General features: G+C 38.5%; 2 gene segments (V, D, J or C); both read left to right on the forward strand.

Annotated features, from left to right (window-relative positions):
• The first annotated feature begins 2,215 nt into the window (after positions 1–2,215).
• LOC110288216 lies at positions 2,216–8,627 on the forward strand. The segment is given in 3 exon segments: positions 2,216–2,269; positions 2,351–2,656; positions 8,569–8,627. Coding segments are annotated over 3 exon segments (411 nt in total).
• A 6,863-nt stretch (positions 8,628–15,490) lies between these two features.
• Positions 15,491–15,944, forward strand: LOC110288214. The segment is given in 2 exon segments: positions 15,491–15,536; positions 15,616–15,944. Coding segments are annotated over 2 exon segments (375 nt in total).
• Positions 15,945–17,726: the final 1,782 nt, after the last annotated feature.

A 17,726-nucleotide genomic window follows, 5' to 3' on the forward strand; every position in this document is an offset into this window, starting at 1 on the left:
CTCGAACTCAGAAATCCGCCTGCCTCTGCCTCCCAAGTGCTGGGATTAAAGGCGTGCGCCACCACGCCCGGCTATATGTACAAATTTGTCCTTATTTATTTATGCTTTATTAGAAATCCAGGATGATTTCTTCCTATATATTCTGTTAAATATCATGAATAACTTTCTGTGAATAAATGTGAATGTGAACAAATGTGAATCTCTACAATAAGATGTAGAGTCATTTGAGTAGATGTGTGAGAGGGTTATTGATGGTTAACAACATACTTTTATTTATTATTTTTTGGCCAATTTTCATAGGAAAATTTTCATCCCAGGTAAGGGTGGTTAAAACCCATGTTTAGAGATGATACAGGCCCTAGCAGATCTCAGTGGTATTGCTAATGATCATGTTGTAAAACTGCCTTATAAATATTTATGTTCAAATCCAGTAAATTATTGTCTGAGCCTTGATCACAGAGGCTCATTGTGCCCTCTTTAATGATTGATGCAGACATTCTCTTGAGTCATTAGAGTGTTGAGAAAGATTGTCAGAGTATTCAGCCACAGGTGATTCAATGATACCAACCTCTCACCCAAGAATCAAAGACCATCATAAAACATGAAAAAGAATATAAGATTCAGAGAATGGCATTAAAGGACATGAAATTTTATCTCCAGGGATTTAACTGTTCTTAGTGCACACATGAACTCTCAGTACCTAGATTTACCAGCAGAGATGCACAGAAATCAAACCAGTGAAAATTACCACATGAGAGACCTTGAAATGACTGAGCAGTTAGACATGTCTCCTGGCAAGGTTAGTGACATCAGTTAAATCTTGTAGAATTGAAGGACATAAGTCATTCTCTGAGGTTAATATGTCCCACTTGACTTGGTGCAGGTGTATCCTGCTATTACCACTAAGAATAATGTAACAATTAAAAAATTATGACAAGGAAGGGAGATACTCTCAATGAACCACAGCAAGCTGGAAGCATTTGATGACTGGTGGGCAAAATAACATTTCTTTGTTTTGGGGAAGATTTCTGGAGGTTCAGTCTTTACTAGTGATGACCCTATCTATGTGTGTATAGCTAGTACTAATTAACCTCACTGTGTCATTATTTAAGGAAACAGGAGAGGTCAGGATATTAGGAAAGAGACTTATTGGAAAGTTCCAAGTGAAAAACAGCGACCTAGTGGTGGTACAGTGTGGTGAGAGTTCAGAGAGTGTTGGCTGATCATAGCATATTTCATATATGATTGAAAATTTCAAAGAGTAAAACTCCTTATGAAATATAGAAATAAGAATGTTACAAGTGCATAGATCTTCATAGATGTGTATTTTGTACACTGTGCATATTTCTCCTGTAACATCTTGTTCCTCCTACTTTCCTGTTTTTACACTAGGCCATTGGAACATCATCTTGTATTTGCATACATAGTTATCTAAAACTATGAAAATATAAAGGTTAATAATAATAGTCCCATTTAATATTTTTGATTTTGAGATTCTCTTAATATAGTTATATCTAATTACATTCATTTTCTCCAAAAGCAATGTAAATTTCTGATATATATATATATATATATATATATATATGAAATCCATGCCCTAGTGATAAAATCACTTGTAGACACATCTATAGTTTATATGTATAATTTAGTTAGTCATGGTAGTGGTGTAATATTCATTGATGTGTAAATATTTTAACCACATATACTTTTAGTATTTTAGTGAATTTTGAAATATATATCCTGTGTGAAAGGAGATATTACTTGAACACATCTGAAAGAATGAATTTACCATCAAAATCATCATCATCCCCATTGTCATCTCCTCCTCATCATTATCATGATCAAAAAGCACCAACTGTAATTCCACGTGTTAATATTGTCCCAAAGAGGAGCAACAGACTTAGGCCAAAAGTTTATTGATACCTTAGTCCCTGAAGTTACATCCACATCATCTGCCGAGGGCTCAATAAAAGTGTTTGGGATACATTTTCTCAGAGAGAATTAGGACTTGGACCTGAGCATACTGCTGCCTGACCCCAGTGCCTTTTCAATCCTTCTTCTCCAATTCTTCTCTAGATGGACTAGGTTCTTATGTAAGAAGTCCCCTGCTCATGAATATGCAAATTACTTGAGTTTATGGCAGTAAATATAGGGATGTCCACACCCTGAAACAACCTATGATCAGTGTCCTCTCCACAGTCCCTGAAGACACTGACTCTAACCATGGGATGGACCTGGATCTTTCTCTTCCTCCTGTCAGGAACTGCAGGTAAGGGGCTCACCAGTTCCAAATCTGAAGTGGAGACAGGGCCTGAGGTGACAATGACATCCACAATGCTTCTCTCCATAGGTGTCCATTGCCAGGTCCAGCTGCAGCAGTCTGGACCTGAGCTGGTGAAGCCTGGGGCTTCAGTGAAGATATCCTGCAAGGCTTCTGGCTACACCTTCACTAGCTATGATTTAAACTGGGTAAAGCAGAGGCCTGGACAGGGCCTGGAGTGGATTGGATATATTTATCCTGGAAGTGGAGGTACTGCCTACAATCAGAAGTTTAAGGGCAAGGCCACACTGACTGCAGACAATCCCTCCAGCACTGCCTACATGCAGCTCAGCAGCCTGACATCTGAGGAATCTGCTGTCTATTTCTGTGCAAGACACAGTGTTGTAACCACATCCTGAGTGTGTCAGAAACCCTGGAGGAGCAGGAAGCTGCACTGGGACTGAGATGACAGAAAGATTAATTCTTAGACTTGCTCAGAAATTGTAATTTTGAATGTTCATTTATTGCCTCCTCCTCACATTCCTATAGTGCCTTTGTCAGCTTTGCAAACGTCCATCTATGAATAATGTCATTCTCTTTGGATAAATCTACAGTTCACCATACCTTGTGAATTTCTTCATCGTGACCACTTCCATAGAAATGTTTCTTATTCAATAGAACAAAAAAAGTGAAAAGTATGTGTATATATGATAAATATATTACTGGATCCTGAGTGATCAGAACTTTTTTGAAATTGTTGGGAATAATGTATAGTAGGAATTCAATCTCTGAAATGCAAATCACCAATATTTTGGCAAAGAAACATAACATCATAGTCTCTTTGTGATCTCTTTAATTAATCAATTAATTGATTAATTAATTGATTAATTAATTGATTAATTGATAATTAATTGATTAATTATCATCTCAAATACTGCTCCCCATCCTGGTCCATCCTTCACAGAGTCCTTTCCCCATTCTCCCTCCCCTTCTCCTCTGATAGGCTGGGACACCCCTCTGAATATTCCTCACTCTGGCACATCAATTCTCTGCCAGATTAGGCACATTTTCTCCTACTGAGTTTAGACAGGGTAGCCATGAAGACTGAGCTGCCTGTATGCTCCATATATGCCAGGGGCCCTTGCTTCAGCCTGTGTATGTTCTTTGATTGATGACTCAGATTCTCAGAGCTCCCAGTAGTCCAGTTTTGTTGATTCTGTTGTTCTTCCTGTGGGGCTCCTATCTATTTCCGGGTCTCCAATTCTTTCCCCAATACTTCTAACAATGTCCTGGACCTCCATCTAACATTTGTCTATCAGTATCTGCTTTTGTTTCAGTCTATTGCTGGGTAGAGTCTCTCAGAGGATTGTTGTGTTATGCTCCTGTCTTCAGGCATAACAGAGTATTATTAATAATGTCAGGACTTTCCCCATCAAAGCAGGTATCAGTAAGAGTTATTTCATTGAGAAGTTTTGTGCCTATGCTTATAAACGATATTGGTGTATAATTTTCATTTTTCCAACTTTTTATTACATATTTTCTTCATTTACATTTCAAATGCTATCCTGAAAGTCCCCCATACACTCACCCCAATCCTGCTCTCCTACCCACCCACTCCCACTTCTTGGCCCTGGTGTCCCCCTGTACTAGGGCATATAAAGTTTGCAAGACCAAGGGGGTCTCTCTTCCCAGAGATGGCCGACTAGGCCATCTTCTTCTACATATGCAGCTAGAGACATGAGCTCTGGGGGTACTGGTTAGTTCATATTGTTGTTCCAACTATATGGTTGCACACCCCTTCAGCTCCTTGGGTACTTTGTCTATCTCCTCCATTGGGGGCCTTGTGTTCCATCCAATAGATGACTGTGAGCATGCACTTCTGTATTTGCCACGCACTGGCATAGCCTCACATGAGACAGCTATATCAGGGTCCTTTCATCAAAATCTTGCTGGCATATGCAATAGTGTCTACATTTGGTGGCTGATTATTGGATGGATCCCCGGGTGGGGCAAAGACAGCATTTTCAACGAACGGTGCTGGCTTAAATGGCGGNTATCATGTAGAAGAATGCCCATTGATCCATTCTTATCTCTTGTACTAAGCTCAAATCTAAGTGGATCAAGGAACTCCACATAAAACCAGAGCCACTAAAATATATAGAGGAGAAATTGGGGGAAAGCCTCAAAGATGGGAAAAAATTCCTGAACAGAAAAGCAGTGGCTTGTGCTGTAAGATTGAGAAACGACAAATGGGACCTCATAAAATTGCAAAGATTCTGTAAGGCAAAAGACACTGTCAATAAGACAAAAAGGCCATCAACAGATTAGGAAAGGATCTTTACCAGTCCTAAATCTGATAGGGGACTAATATCCAATATATACAAAAAAACTCTAGAAGCTGGACTCCAGAAAAATCAAATAACCCCATTAAAAAATGGGGCATAGAACTAAAAAATGAATTCTCAACTGAGGAATACTGAATGGCTGAGAAGCACCTGAAAAAATATTCAACATCCTTAATCATAGGGGAAATGCAAATCAAAACAACATTGAGATTCTACCTCACACCAGTCAGAATGGCTAAGATCAAAAGCTCAGGTGAGAGCAGATGCTGGCTAGGATGTGGAGAAAGAGGAACACTCTTCCATTTTTGGTGGGATCGCAAGCTTGTCCAACCACTCTGGAAATCAGTCTGGCGGTTCCTCAGAAAATTGGACATAGTACTACCAGAAGATCCAGCAATACCTCTCCTGGTCATATAACCAGAATATGTTCCAACTGGTAATAAGAACACATTCTCCACTATGTTCATAGCAGCCTTATTTATGACAGTCAGAAGCTGGTAAGAACCCAGATGTCCCTCAACAAGGAATGGGTACAGAAAATGTGGTACATTTACACAACGGAGTACTACTCAGCTATGAAATTCTTAGGCAAATGGATGGATCTGGAGGGTATCATCCTGAGTGAGGTAACCCAATCATAAAAGAACACACATGATATACACTCACTGATAAGTGCATATGGGCCCAGAAACTCAGAATACCCAAGATACAATTCACAAACCACATGAATCTCAAGAAGAAGAAACATCAAAGTGTGGATACTTTGATCCTTCTTAGAATGGAGAACAAAATGCCCATGAAAGGAGTTAACAGAGACAAAATTTGGAGCTGAGACTGAAGGAAGGACTATGCAGGGACTGCCTCATCTGGGGATCCATACCATAATCAATTACCAAACGCAGACACTAATGCATATTCCAGCAAGATTTTGTTGAAATGACCCTGATATAACTTTCTCTTGTGAGGCTATGCCAGTACCTGGCAAATACAGAAGTGGATGCTCACAGTCATCTATTGGATGAAACACAGGGTCCCCAATGGAGGAGCTAGAGAATGTATCCAAGGAGCTGAAGGGTTCTGTAACTCTATAGGAGAAACAGCAATATGAATTAATTAGTACCTTTGGAGCTCTTGTCTCTAGCTTCATGTGTAGCAGAAGATGACCTAGTTGGCCATCATGGGAGGAGAGGCCCTTGGTCTTGCAAAGATTATATGCCCTCAATACAGGGAAACTCCAGGGCCAGGAAGCGGATGTGGGTGGTTTGGGGAGCAGGGTAGGGGAAGGTATAAGGGACTTTTGGGATATAATTTGAAGTGTAAATGAAGAAAATATCTAAAAAATATTTAAATAGTAATAATAATAAAATATACTAAAATTTTCTATTTCCTTAAAATTGTTGTTAAGTATTGAAGAGAACAAGAGGATTAAAAATTAATTCTTGCTGGTACCATGAGCAGGTCTTGTTGTCAAGCTCTGTACCCAGTCCTACAACACCCAAAGGAAGCCCAACTCCCAGGCACTCTAACATGTACAGCATCATAGGTGAGGAGCCCTCAACATCTGCCCCAACACTGGGATTAACTGAGATCAGCATGATTCAGGGATGCATGAACTCCTGCCCAGCCAGTGGCACAGGTTCCATTTGGCTGAGCCTGTACCCTGAGCAGACCTTGGACAGTAGCTCTGTACCCTATTTCACAATACCCAGAAGAAGATCAACTCTCAGGTGCTCAAACATGTCCAGGATCACAGGTACTCTAACACACCCAGCATCCCAGGATCTCAGGAGTTTGGTCACACCAGGATTTCAGGATCTCAGGGGCATCTTGACTCCCAGGAGATCTGACAAACCCAGGATCTAAGGATCACAAGATCCCGTAATTACAGGATCACAGAGACAGCTGGACTTTGAGGAGTTCTGACACAACCAGGATCACAGGAGAGACAGGCTCCAGTCAGAGACACCAAGGGGCAGGTAGGTTGAGATACCAGATGGCAAGAAGCAAGCATAAGAACATAAGCAACAGAAACCACGTTTACTTGGCATTATCAGAACCTAGTTCTCCCAACATAGCAATTCAGGATACATTATCACACTGGAAAAGCAAGACTTGGATCTAAAATCACTTCTTATCATGATGATAGAGGACTTTCAGAAGGATATAATCAACCCCCTTAAAAAATACAGGAGAACACAGGTAAACAGGTAGAAGCCTTTAAAGAGAAAATACAAAAGTCACTTAACTATTACAGGAAAATACAACCAAAATGTAAAGGAATTGAACAAAACCATACAGGATCTAAAAATAAAAATAGAAACAATAAAGAAATTACAAAGGGAGACAACCTTGGAGATAGAAAACCTAGGAAAGAGATCAGGAGTCATAGATGCAAGCATCACCAACAGAATCCAAGACATAGAAGAGAGAATCTCAGGTGCAGAAGATACCCTAGAAAACATTGACACAACAGTCAAAGAAAACAGAAAAAGCTGAAAGCTCCTAACCCAAAGCATCCAGGAAATCCAGGACACAATTAGAAGACCAAACCTAAGGATAATAGGTATAGAAGAGTGAAGATTCCCAACTTAAAGGGCCAGTAAATATCTTCAATAAAATTATGGAAGACAACTTCCCTAACTTAAAGAAAGAGATGCCTATGAACATACAACAAGCCTCTAGAACTAGAAATAGACTGAACCAGAAATGAAATTCCTCCTGTCTCATAATAATCAAAAACACCAAATGCACTAAACAAAGAAAGAATTTCAAAAGCAGTAAGGAAAAAAGGTCAAGTAAGATATAAGTGTAGACCTATCAGAACTTCACCACACTTCTCACTGGAGAGTATAAAGCTCAGAAGATCCTGGACAGATGTCATACAGACCCTAAGAGAACACAAATGCCAGTCCAGACTACTATACCCAGCAAAACTCTCAATTATGATGGGTAGAGAAAACAAGATGTTCCACGACAAAACCAAATTTATACAAGATGTTTCCATAAATCCAGTCCTTCAAAGCATAATAAATGGAAAACTCTAACACAAGGAGGGAAACTACACCCTAGGAAAGTCCAGAAATTAGTCTTTCAACAAATCCAAAAGAAGATAGCCACACAATCATAATTCCAACTCCAATAACCAAAATAACAGGAAGTAACGGTCACCTTTCCTTAATATCTCTTAAGATCAATGGACTCAACTCCCCCAAAAGACATAAACTAACAGCCTGGATATGTGTTTGTGGAGAAATTGGTGACCATCAACTAGGACATTGACACCTGTGTAACATGGCAATCTCAGGTTTTTTTTTTGTAGTAAGATTTCTCTATAGTGAGAACCTTCATTTTGCATGTTCCTATAGGAGGAGCTTTCCCCTTAAATATAAATGTCATGTGCTTAATATTGATGAAATCTAATATGGTAAATACATTACAGTAGGCAGAAATAACCTTGGTCAATTTTGTATTAGACATCATTCAAACTTATTTTCCAAAAGTCATTTTGAAATTCCCAGACATGCCATTCAACAAAGTTCCCCATTGTGTGCATCCACTGTGATGATCAGTGTGGCTGTTTCACTTGAATCTGGGAATAGATCTCCCTCAATATATCTCTCAAGCATATTCACAAAGGCCTCTCTATCTGACTAGAGACACTTGCTCTATCATATTCTTTGATGTTCTATCGGTATTAGCCAAAATTGGTAATGGCCTAGAGGTCTTTGATGGAATAATTGGCTGATAAATTATCGTACTAAACTGAAAGCTACCATACTTATGATGAGGCCCTGGTGCTGAACTATATCAGCCCTGTGCTTGCTGCTCCAGTCTCTTTTCATCCACATGACCTTTGCTCAGGTGATTTAGATGGTTCTCTTCCCCTGGTGCCATTCTACACCTCTGGCTCTTACATTCCTTCAGCCACAACTTCTTAGGACTTCCTGGAGTTCAGAAGATTGGGATTTGATGGGAGTTTTCCATTTAAAGGTTTGTTTTCCAAGGTCTCTCTTTCTGCATGAAGTCTGTAATGGGTTGTAGTATTTGTTATCATTTAGTTTTATGGAATTCCTGAGTGAATAAAAGCAGAAAAAGTTAAAGACATCTAAACAACAGAATATTACACAGCTTTTAAAACAATAAAATTATGAAAATTTTTTGGTGAATGTATGTAACTACAGAAAATCGCTCAGCTGAATGGATCAACTCTGGCCATCAAAACAGACTTATATACATTTGCTGACATGTGGATGTTAGCCGTTACATATTCCATAGGCAGGCTACAATCCTTACAAACATAGAAATGAGATATAGAGACAGAATCTACTGAAGAGGGATGGATATCCTTAGGAAGGGGAAATAGATGGATGGATTAAAATTGTTGGGGGTGGTGCTTCGAGCTGAGCCTAAGGGAAGAGATATGGAGAGAGAAATCTAAAGTTAAGGTCTGTTTGAGGGGTTGTAAATAATGCTACTTCAGTAAAATCTGCTTAAAATATGTACACATATGAACAGAATCTAAACTGAATCATCTGATAGTGGAAGAGAAAACGTCCCATCTTGATATCTTCACAAAATAAAAACTCCAGTTCTGGAATGGGTCCCAGATAATCAGTGTTTCACAATGGACCACCACAGAAACTCCAAAATCACCAAGGCTGCTTCCAAAGCTCTTGGTTTCTTTCCTCAAGCTGAATGCAAGATTGATTCCTGAAGAAGACATCTACACCATATATTGAACTTGGGAAGTAGAGGTGGAATGTACTAGGAGTTTTCACTTATCCTGTCTAGTATTCACAGTTCTGGGAAGCATCTGTACACTGCTAAAGGAGAAATATAAACAACAATCCAGCTATAATCTCTTTGATATCCAATATGATCTCCCTGAAAATTACCCTGCTGCAATAGTAGCATGAACCTTGAGGGTTGAAACAATCCATAACTGATTGGATTTTAAGCTCACACTATTGGATGGAACTTACCACTGATCCTGATTGGTTGGTCAAGATATTAATAAAAGGTAGGTCATGTTTTCCAAGAACTACAAGTTCTAACACAAATTTAAATCATAAATTGATTAAGATGTTTATAACATAGATGTTCAGTAATCTCAGAAGTGTGCTCTGACAGCAGCAGGACAACACTGCCCATAGGGTCCCAGGACACTCAAGCCAAAGTTCTCAGCACAAAGATGTCTTGTTTTTCCCAGAGGGATAGAGGGAAGGGAATAAGGGACAAAGTTGGGAAAGCAAGGATGATGGAGAAGGGGAAGGGAATAAGGGAGAGGGTGGATTTGTCTTGGAGTGGGACAAAGGAAGAACTTCTGCATAGAAAGGATTTAGCCCATAGGAAAATGACTGTTTATAAATGTAAAAGGTGATAATGTATGTTAGGATAAGGATTTTTTTTTTAATTAGATATGTGAATTAGGATATCCAAAGGGGGCATTGATTTATTGATATGTTTTACATTCCAATTGCTGGCTCCTCCTCTGGTCCCTTATAAACAAATCCCTCCTTTTATTCCCTTCCTTTCTCTTCTGAGAGGGTAGGTGCTCCATTCGATATACCCCAATCTCTGTAGCATTAGGGATATCATCTCCCAATTAGGCCAGACAAGGGAGTCCAGTTAGAGGAATGGATTCCAAGACAGGTAACACCACTAGAGACAGTCACCACTCCTGTTATTTGGGGACCCACATGAAGACTCAGCTACCCACTTGATACATATGTTTTGGAGGTCTTGGTCCAGTCCATGTTTGCTCTTTGGTTGGTGTCTCAGTTCCAGAGAACCCCTGCAATTATGGAGTGATTCTCATTGCAGATATCTAAGATTCATACCTTTTATCTGGTAGTTCTGTTTCATTTTGCTAAGCAGAGTTTTTACTAATTATCCATTCTTGTTTATTTTATTTTATTTTTATTTTTAATTGGATATTTTATTTATTTACATTTCAAATGTTATCCCCTTTCCCAGTTTTCCCACCACAAGTCCCCTATACCCTCCTCCCTCTCTCTGCTTCTATAGGGATCTTTCCCACCTGCCCAGTGCCCTAGCATTCCCCTATCCTGGGTCATCAAGTCTCCACAGGACCAAGGGTCTTCCCTCATATTCATGCCAGATAAGGCAATTATCTGTTACATATACACCTGGAGCCATTGGTAATGCCTGTGTACTCTTTGGTTGATGGTTTAGCCCTTGGTAGCACTGTGGTGTCTGGTTGGTTGATATTGTTGTTCTTCCTATGAAGTTGCAAACCCTTTCAGCTCCCACAGCCCTTGTCCTAACTTCTCTATTGGGGTTCCCACACTCACTCAAATGTTTTACTGTGTACATCTGCATTGGTCCCACTCTGGCAGAACCTCTCAGGGGAGAGCTATACTGGCTCCTGTTAGTAAGCATTTCTTGGCTTCAGCAATATTGTCTGGGTTTGGTGTCAGCAGATGGAATGGTTCCTGATGTGGGGCAGTCTTTGCTACACACTTTGTCTACATATTTCCTCCTGTGAATATTTTGTTCACCATTCTGAAAAGCACTGAAGCATCCACATTTGGACTTCCTTCTTCGGCTTTATATGATCTGTGAATTGAATCGGTATTCAGAACTTTTGGGCTAATATCCACTTATTATTGATACATACCATGGTTGTACCTTTGTGACTGAGTCACCTCACACTGGGTGATATTCTCAAGTTATATCTATTTACCTGCTAATTTCATGAAGTCATTATTTCTAATGGTTGATTAGTACTCCATTGTATGAATGTATCACATATTCCTTTGTTGAGGGCCATCTGGGTTCTTTCTAGCTCCTGGTTGTTACAAACATGGCTATTATGAACATAGTGTAGCATGTGTCCACATTACATGTTGAAACATCTTCTGGGTTTACGCCCAGGAGTGTTATAGTTGAGTCTTCAAATAGTACACTGCCCAATTTCTGAGGAACCGCCTGACTGCTTTCCAGAGTAGCAGCTTGCAATACCACCAGCAATAGAGGAGTGTTCCTCTTTCTCCACATCTTCGCTAGCATCTGCTGTCACCTGAGTTTTTCATTTTAGGTATTCTGACTGGTGTGAGGAGGAATTTCAGGGTTGTTGTGATTTGCATTTTCCTGATGATTAAGAATGTTGACCATTTATTTAGGTGCTTCTCAGCCATCCAGTATATCTCAGCCGAGAATTCTTTAGCTGTGTACCCCATTTTTAATAAGGCTATTTGGTTCTCTGGAGTGTACCTTCTTGAGTTCTTTGTATATATTGGATATTAGTCCTTTATCAGATGTAGGATTGGTAAAGATCTTTCCCCAATCTGTTGTTTGCTGTTTTGTCCTGTTAACAATGTCCTTTGCCTTCCAGAAACTTTGCAATTTGATGAGGTCCCATTTGTCAGTTCTTGATCCTAGAGCACATGCCACTGGTGTTCTGTTCAGGAACTTTTCCCCTGTGCCCATGTGTTTGAGACTTTCCACCATTTTCTCTTTTATTAGTTTCGTGTATCTGGTTTTATATGAAGGTCCTTGATCCACTTGGACTTGAGCTTTGTATAGGGGCATAAGAATGGATCTATGTGCATTCTTTTACATGCTGACTGCCAGTTGAACCAGCACCATTTGTTGAAAATGCTCTCTTTTTTCCACTGAATGGTTCGCTCTTTTGCCAGAGATCAACTAACCATAGGTGTGTGGGTTCATTTTTGGGTCTTCAGTTCTATTCCATTGATCTAACTGTCTGTCACTGTACCAATACCATGTAGTTTTTATCACTATTACTCTGTAGTACAGCTTGAGGTCTGGGGTGCTGATTCCCCAGAATTTCTTTTATTGTTGAGAACATACTTTATTTCTTAATCCAGACAGTGCAACTTCATTGTGAGCCATGACAAACCTACATGCATGGGAGCTCATGACCAGCAGGGGTCACCATGNGTCCAATATTCCACATAGAGAGATGAACTGTTTGGAAGGGACTCTGTATCCTCTGTGGTTTCCTTTCTTAAGTGTATTAACTGATCTGTTCAGCTGTGATTGACATGTGATGACTCCATGCTCTAACACAGTAAAGATTCTTTGTTAAACACCTCACAGATTTATGTTTATTTTTTAAAATAATCTTTTGATAAAATCCATACAATGTATTCTAATAATTCATTCTCTCATCCTTAACTTCTAAATATTTTTCCTAACTTCAAACTCACCCAACTACATACCTTGTTTTTTTCTTGAAATAGCAAAAAAAAAAAAAAGAAAGAAAGAATAAACAATAACAAAAACCAAAACAAAAAAACCAAACCAAACAAAAAAAGGAAAAGAAAAAAGCAAAATGCCCTGGGACTTTAAAAACAGATTTAATGCAAACAAAAACTAAACAAAGTAAATGAAAATGAAAGAAAACAAAGTAATAAAAACAACAACAACCCCCCCCACACACACACAGACACACACAGAGAAAGCATTAAAACCACAAATCCTTACCCATGATTCATAGTAAATTATTAGTGAAACAAACAGAATTAAAGAAGGTAATATTGTAAAACTGTCTGCAAACAATACCACTGAGTTCATCTTCCTGTTGGCTACCCACTGCTAAGCATGTCTTCCATGATTAATTTTGCTTAGCATCCCCTATGAACTCCATCGGAAGACACTAATTTTTCCTTTGTGTATGAGTATAGGTTGCAGAACTCCTCGGTTAGCAGTGAGAGCCCTTGTCCATTTCCATCTCCCAACTTGTGAATTTTATCTGGTTTGACTTGGTTCAGATTCTGTGCCTGCATCCACAGTCTCTGAATTCATGTACGTATCAGACAATTGTGTCTGGAAGATTCTCCTTCCTTGGAGTCATCCAACTTCTCTGGCTCTTATAATCTGTTCAATCTTAAAGCATTTTCCATCTATTATTATCTCTATTTTAATATATCAAGTTTGTAAATTCTTCATACTGCCCCAAGTCTAGACTCTAGTCATATTGCTAATGGTCATGTTGTCAGCTGCCTTATAAATATTTATGTTTATACCCAGTATATTGTTTGAGGATATACTTGATCACAGAGAATCATATGTGCTGTTTGTAAAGACAGATGCAGACATTCATGTGTGGTCAGAGTGCTGAGAAAGATTGACAGAGAACTCGGCTACAGATGAATCAATGATACCAATCTCTCACCCTAAAATCAAGAACCATCACAGGAAAAAGAAAAGATATAAGATACAAAGAATGGGGTCAAAGAAGATCAAATTTTGTCTCCAGGAATTGCAGTGTTCATAGTGCACACATGAACTCTCAGTAGCTATACTTACCAGCACAAGGCACACTGATCAAACCAGTGAACATTATCACATGAGTGACCTCAAAATGAATGAGCAGGTAAAGATGTCTACTGGCAAGCTCAGCAATATCAGGTAAACCACTTAGAACTGAATGACAGAAGTCATTCTCTGATGTTAATATATCCACCTTGGTGCACATGTATCCTGAACTCATCATTAAAATAATCTAACATTTAAAATAATTACAACATGGATGGGGAGGAATCCTTGAGGGCCTACAACAAACTGAAGGTCTTTGGACATTTGTTGATGGATGGGCAACAAATAATCACTGTTTAGCAGGAAGATTTCTGAAGGTTCACTCTTTACTAGTGATAATTCCATCAATGTGTATATAGGTAACACTAATTAAATTCACTGTTTTATTAGGCATCGAAATAGAGGAAGTAGAATGTTGGAAAGAGACTTTTGGAAGACCCCAAGGGAACCACGGGGACCTAGTGGTGGTAAATTATAGCATATTTCATATATGATTGAAAATTTGAAAGAATAAAAATCCTTATGAAATATAGAAAGAACAACTTTACTCTTGTACAGATATTCACAGTATAATTTTCACACTGTCCATATTTCTCCTGTAACATCTTGTCCCTCCTATTTTCCTTTATTCTACTAGACATTTTCACTGATAAAATCTCATGTATTTGAATAAAGAGTTGTATACAATTATGAAATATAGAAGAGCTGCTGAGAATCTCATTGAATATCTGTGATTTTGGGATTGTGTTAATTAATGCTGTTATCTCTAATTGCATTCATATTTCCAAAAGCAATGTAAATTTCTTATCCATTTCTGGTCAAAACTTCTGTTGCTTTATACACACACACACACACACACGTATATGTACACACACAAACGTATATGTACACACATATGTGTATATATGTATAGTCATTTGTGTATGTATATATTATATATTATATAACCATGTCTTAGTGATAAAATCCTTTCTTGGCACATCTATAGCTATTTCTATAATTTAGTTATTGATGATCCTCCTGCAAAAATCATTGATAGATAAATATTTTTAAGCACTTTAGCTTTTAGTCATTTTAATGAGTTTTGAAGTAGTATATATCCTATTGGAAGGGGAAATATTAACTCCATACATGTGAAAAGAGACTCTAAAAGCATTAACCATTTTTAGAAAGTTCCATTATCTTCCTCTTTTTCTTCTTCCTCCTACTCCTTCTCAAAATCCACCATTTGTTAATCAACATGTTAACATATCACTCAGTGGAGTAACAGAATCAGGGCAAAAATATTCTGAGAGATTTATCCCTGTAGTTACAACCATAGCATCTGTCTAGAGTTCACAAAAATTTTATGGGATACTTTTTCTCAGACAGGAATAGGATTTGGACCCGAGCATCCTGCTGCCCGAGCCATGTGATTACAGTTCTTCTCCAGCTGGACTAGGTCCTTATCTAAGAAATGCATTGCTCATGAATATGTAAATCACTGAGTCTATGGCAGTAAATACAGGGATGTCCACAGTCTGAAAACAACCTATGATCAGTGTCCTCTCCACAGTCCCTGAACACACTGACTCAAACCATGGAATGGAGCTGGGTCTTTCTCTTCCTCCTGTCAGTAACTGCAGGTAAGGGGCTCACCATTTCCAAATCTAAAGTGGAGTCAGGGCATGAGGTGACAAATATATCCACTCTGGCTTTCCACAGGTGTCCACTCCCAAGTTCAGCTGCAACAGTCTGGCGCTGAGTTGGTGAAAACTGGGGCTTCAGTGAAGATATCCTGCAAGGCTTCTGGCTACACCTTCACTGACCACGTTATTAACTGGGTGAAGCAGAGGCCTGGACATGACCTCGAATGGATTGGATATATTTATCCTAGAGATAGTAGTACTAAGTACAATGAGAAGTTCAAGGGCAAGGCCACATTGACTGCAGACAAATCTTCCAGCACTGCCTACATGCAGCTCAACAGCCTGACATCTGAGGATTCTGCAGTGTATTTCTGTGCAAGACACAGTGTTGTAACCACATCCTGAGTGTGTCAGAAATCCTGGGGGAGCAGAAAGATACGCTGGGACTGAGAAGACTGAAAGATTAATCGTTAGACTTGCTCAGAAATTGTAATTTTGAATGCCTATTTATTTCCTTCTCCTACAGACCTATAGTGCTTTTGTCAGCTTCCTAAAGGTCCATCTATGAGTAAAGTGAGGCTGTTTGGATAAACCTAAAGTTCTTCATACTTTGTGAATCTTTTCACCAGTGATCACCTCCATTGACATGTTTCTTATTCAATAAAACAAAAAATGGAAAAGTATGTTTTTGCATGATAAAAATATCCTTAGTGACCAGAACTTTTGTGAAATTGTTGGGAATAATGTATAATAGGAATTTGGTCTATGAAATGCAAATCACCAACATATGGCAAAGAAACACTTTATAGTTTTAAGTAATTATTGACCTCAATTGTGTTAGCTCATGTTGCATGTTTCAGCAGAAATTCCAGTCTCTTAGAAGGTGCGTAATATTTACATCAGAATGCACAGGCATGTAAATATATCTGTAGGTTGGTCAAAATATTATTACATCACTTTTCATTGAACTCCATTAACAACACAATGTTTTTTTAAAATTAAAACTATAATGTTTAATTTACTTTTTGTCCTCTCTCTCTCTCTCTCTCTCTCTCTCTCTCTCTCTCTCTCTCTCTCTCTCTCTCTCTCTNTCTCTCTCTCTCTCTCTCTCTCTCTCTCTCTCTGGCTTTCTCTAGACAGGGTTTCTCTGTGTATCCCTGGCTGTCCTGGAACTCACTTTGTAGACTAGGCTGGCCTTGAACTCAGAAATCTGCCTGCCTTTCCCTCCCAAGTGCTTGGATTAAAGGCATGCACCACCATAGCCCTGCTAATATACTTTTTCATTTGTAATGTACACGTTAAGATTTTTTTCTTTGCTTTTTTTTTTTTTTACAATTTTCTATTAGATATTTTCTTCATTTACATTTCATATGCTACCCCAAAACAACATAATGTTTATGCCTGTTACTTGAGGTAGGTTCTGAGATACACATAGGTGTGTGATCCCATAGTTACTTCCTTCCCAGTCTCAGTAATCATCCCTATAGTCATTACCCTATAGAACATGGACCTATACTGATACAGCATTAACTCTCATACTTCATTGCATACCTGTTGCCCAGCTTAGTTCTGTAGAGTAATTGTGAACATGTGTTTCTGCATGCACATGTGTTTCTTATGTTTGTTTTTAGTGACGTTTCTTCTGTTTGTTTTGTTCAATTTCCATTTGTTTGCTTTTCTTTTATTTCACTTTTTTCTTTTTTCTTATGTTTCTGTTTGTCTTCTAATTAGATAAAGAAACAGAATTAAGCTAGGAGAAGATTGGGTAGGTGTTGAGGAATGGAAGTCAGTAATAAGAATATATTGCATGAAGAAATCCATTTTAAATAAAAACAGAAAAATAGATCTTTAAAAATTAATAAATAAACCAATAAGTCTGATACTATATTTTAGGTCTCCTGTCTTTGTTTAAATTGTTCAAAGTATAATCAGAAGCCAGGTCTGAAAGGATTGAAGCATAAGGAATATGTAAAATACATAATTCTAAGTCATAGTGCAATACAGAAATATAATATTTGGGTTTTAGCCTCTCTCCATCTCTCTCTCTCTCTCTGATCTTTTCCATTATTAATCTCTAAGTGTATAGAGTAGTTTATGCTACTTTTATTTCTTCTCTCTGCAGGTGTCTAAGAGGGAAACAGAGCCTGTGAAGAGATAATTATGAGAATGTGGTACAGACTGACTTTG

The sequence above is a fragment of the Mus caroli genome, unplaced genomic scaffold (genome assembly GCF_900094665.2).
Source record: "Mus caroli unplaced genomic scaffold, CAROLI_EIJ_v1.1 scaffold_15880_1, whole genome shotgun sequence".
NCBI classification, from domain to species: domain Eukaryota; kingdom Metazoa; phylum Chordata; class Mammalia; order Rodentia; family Muridae; genus Mus; species Mus caroli.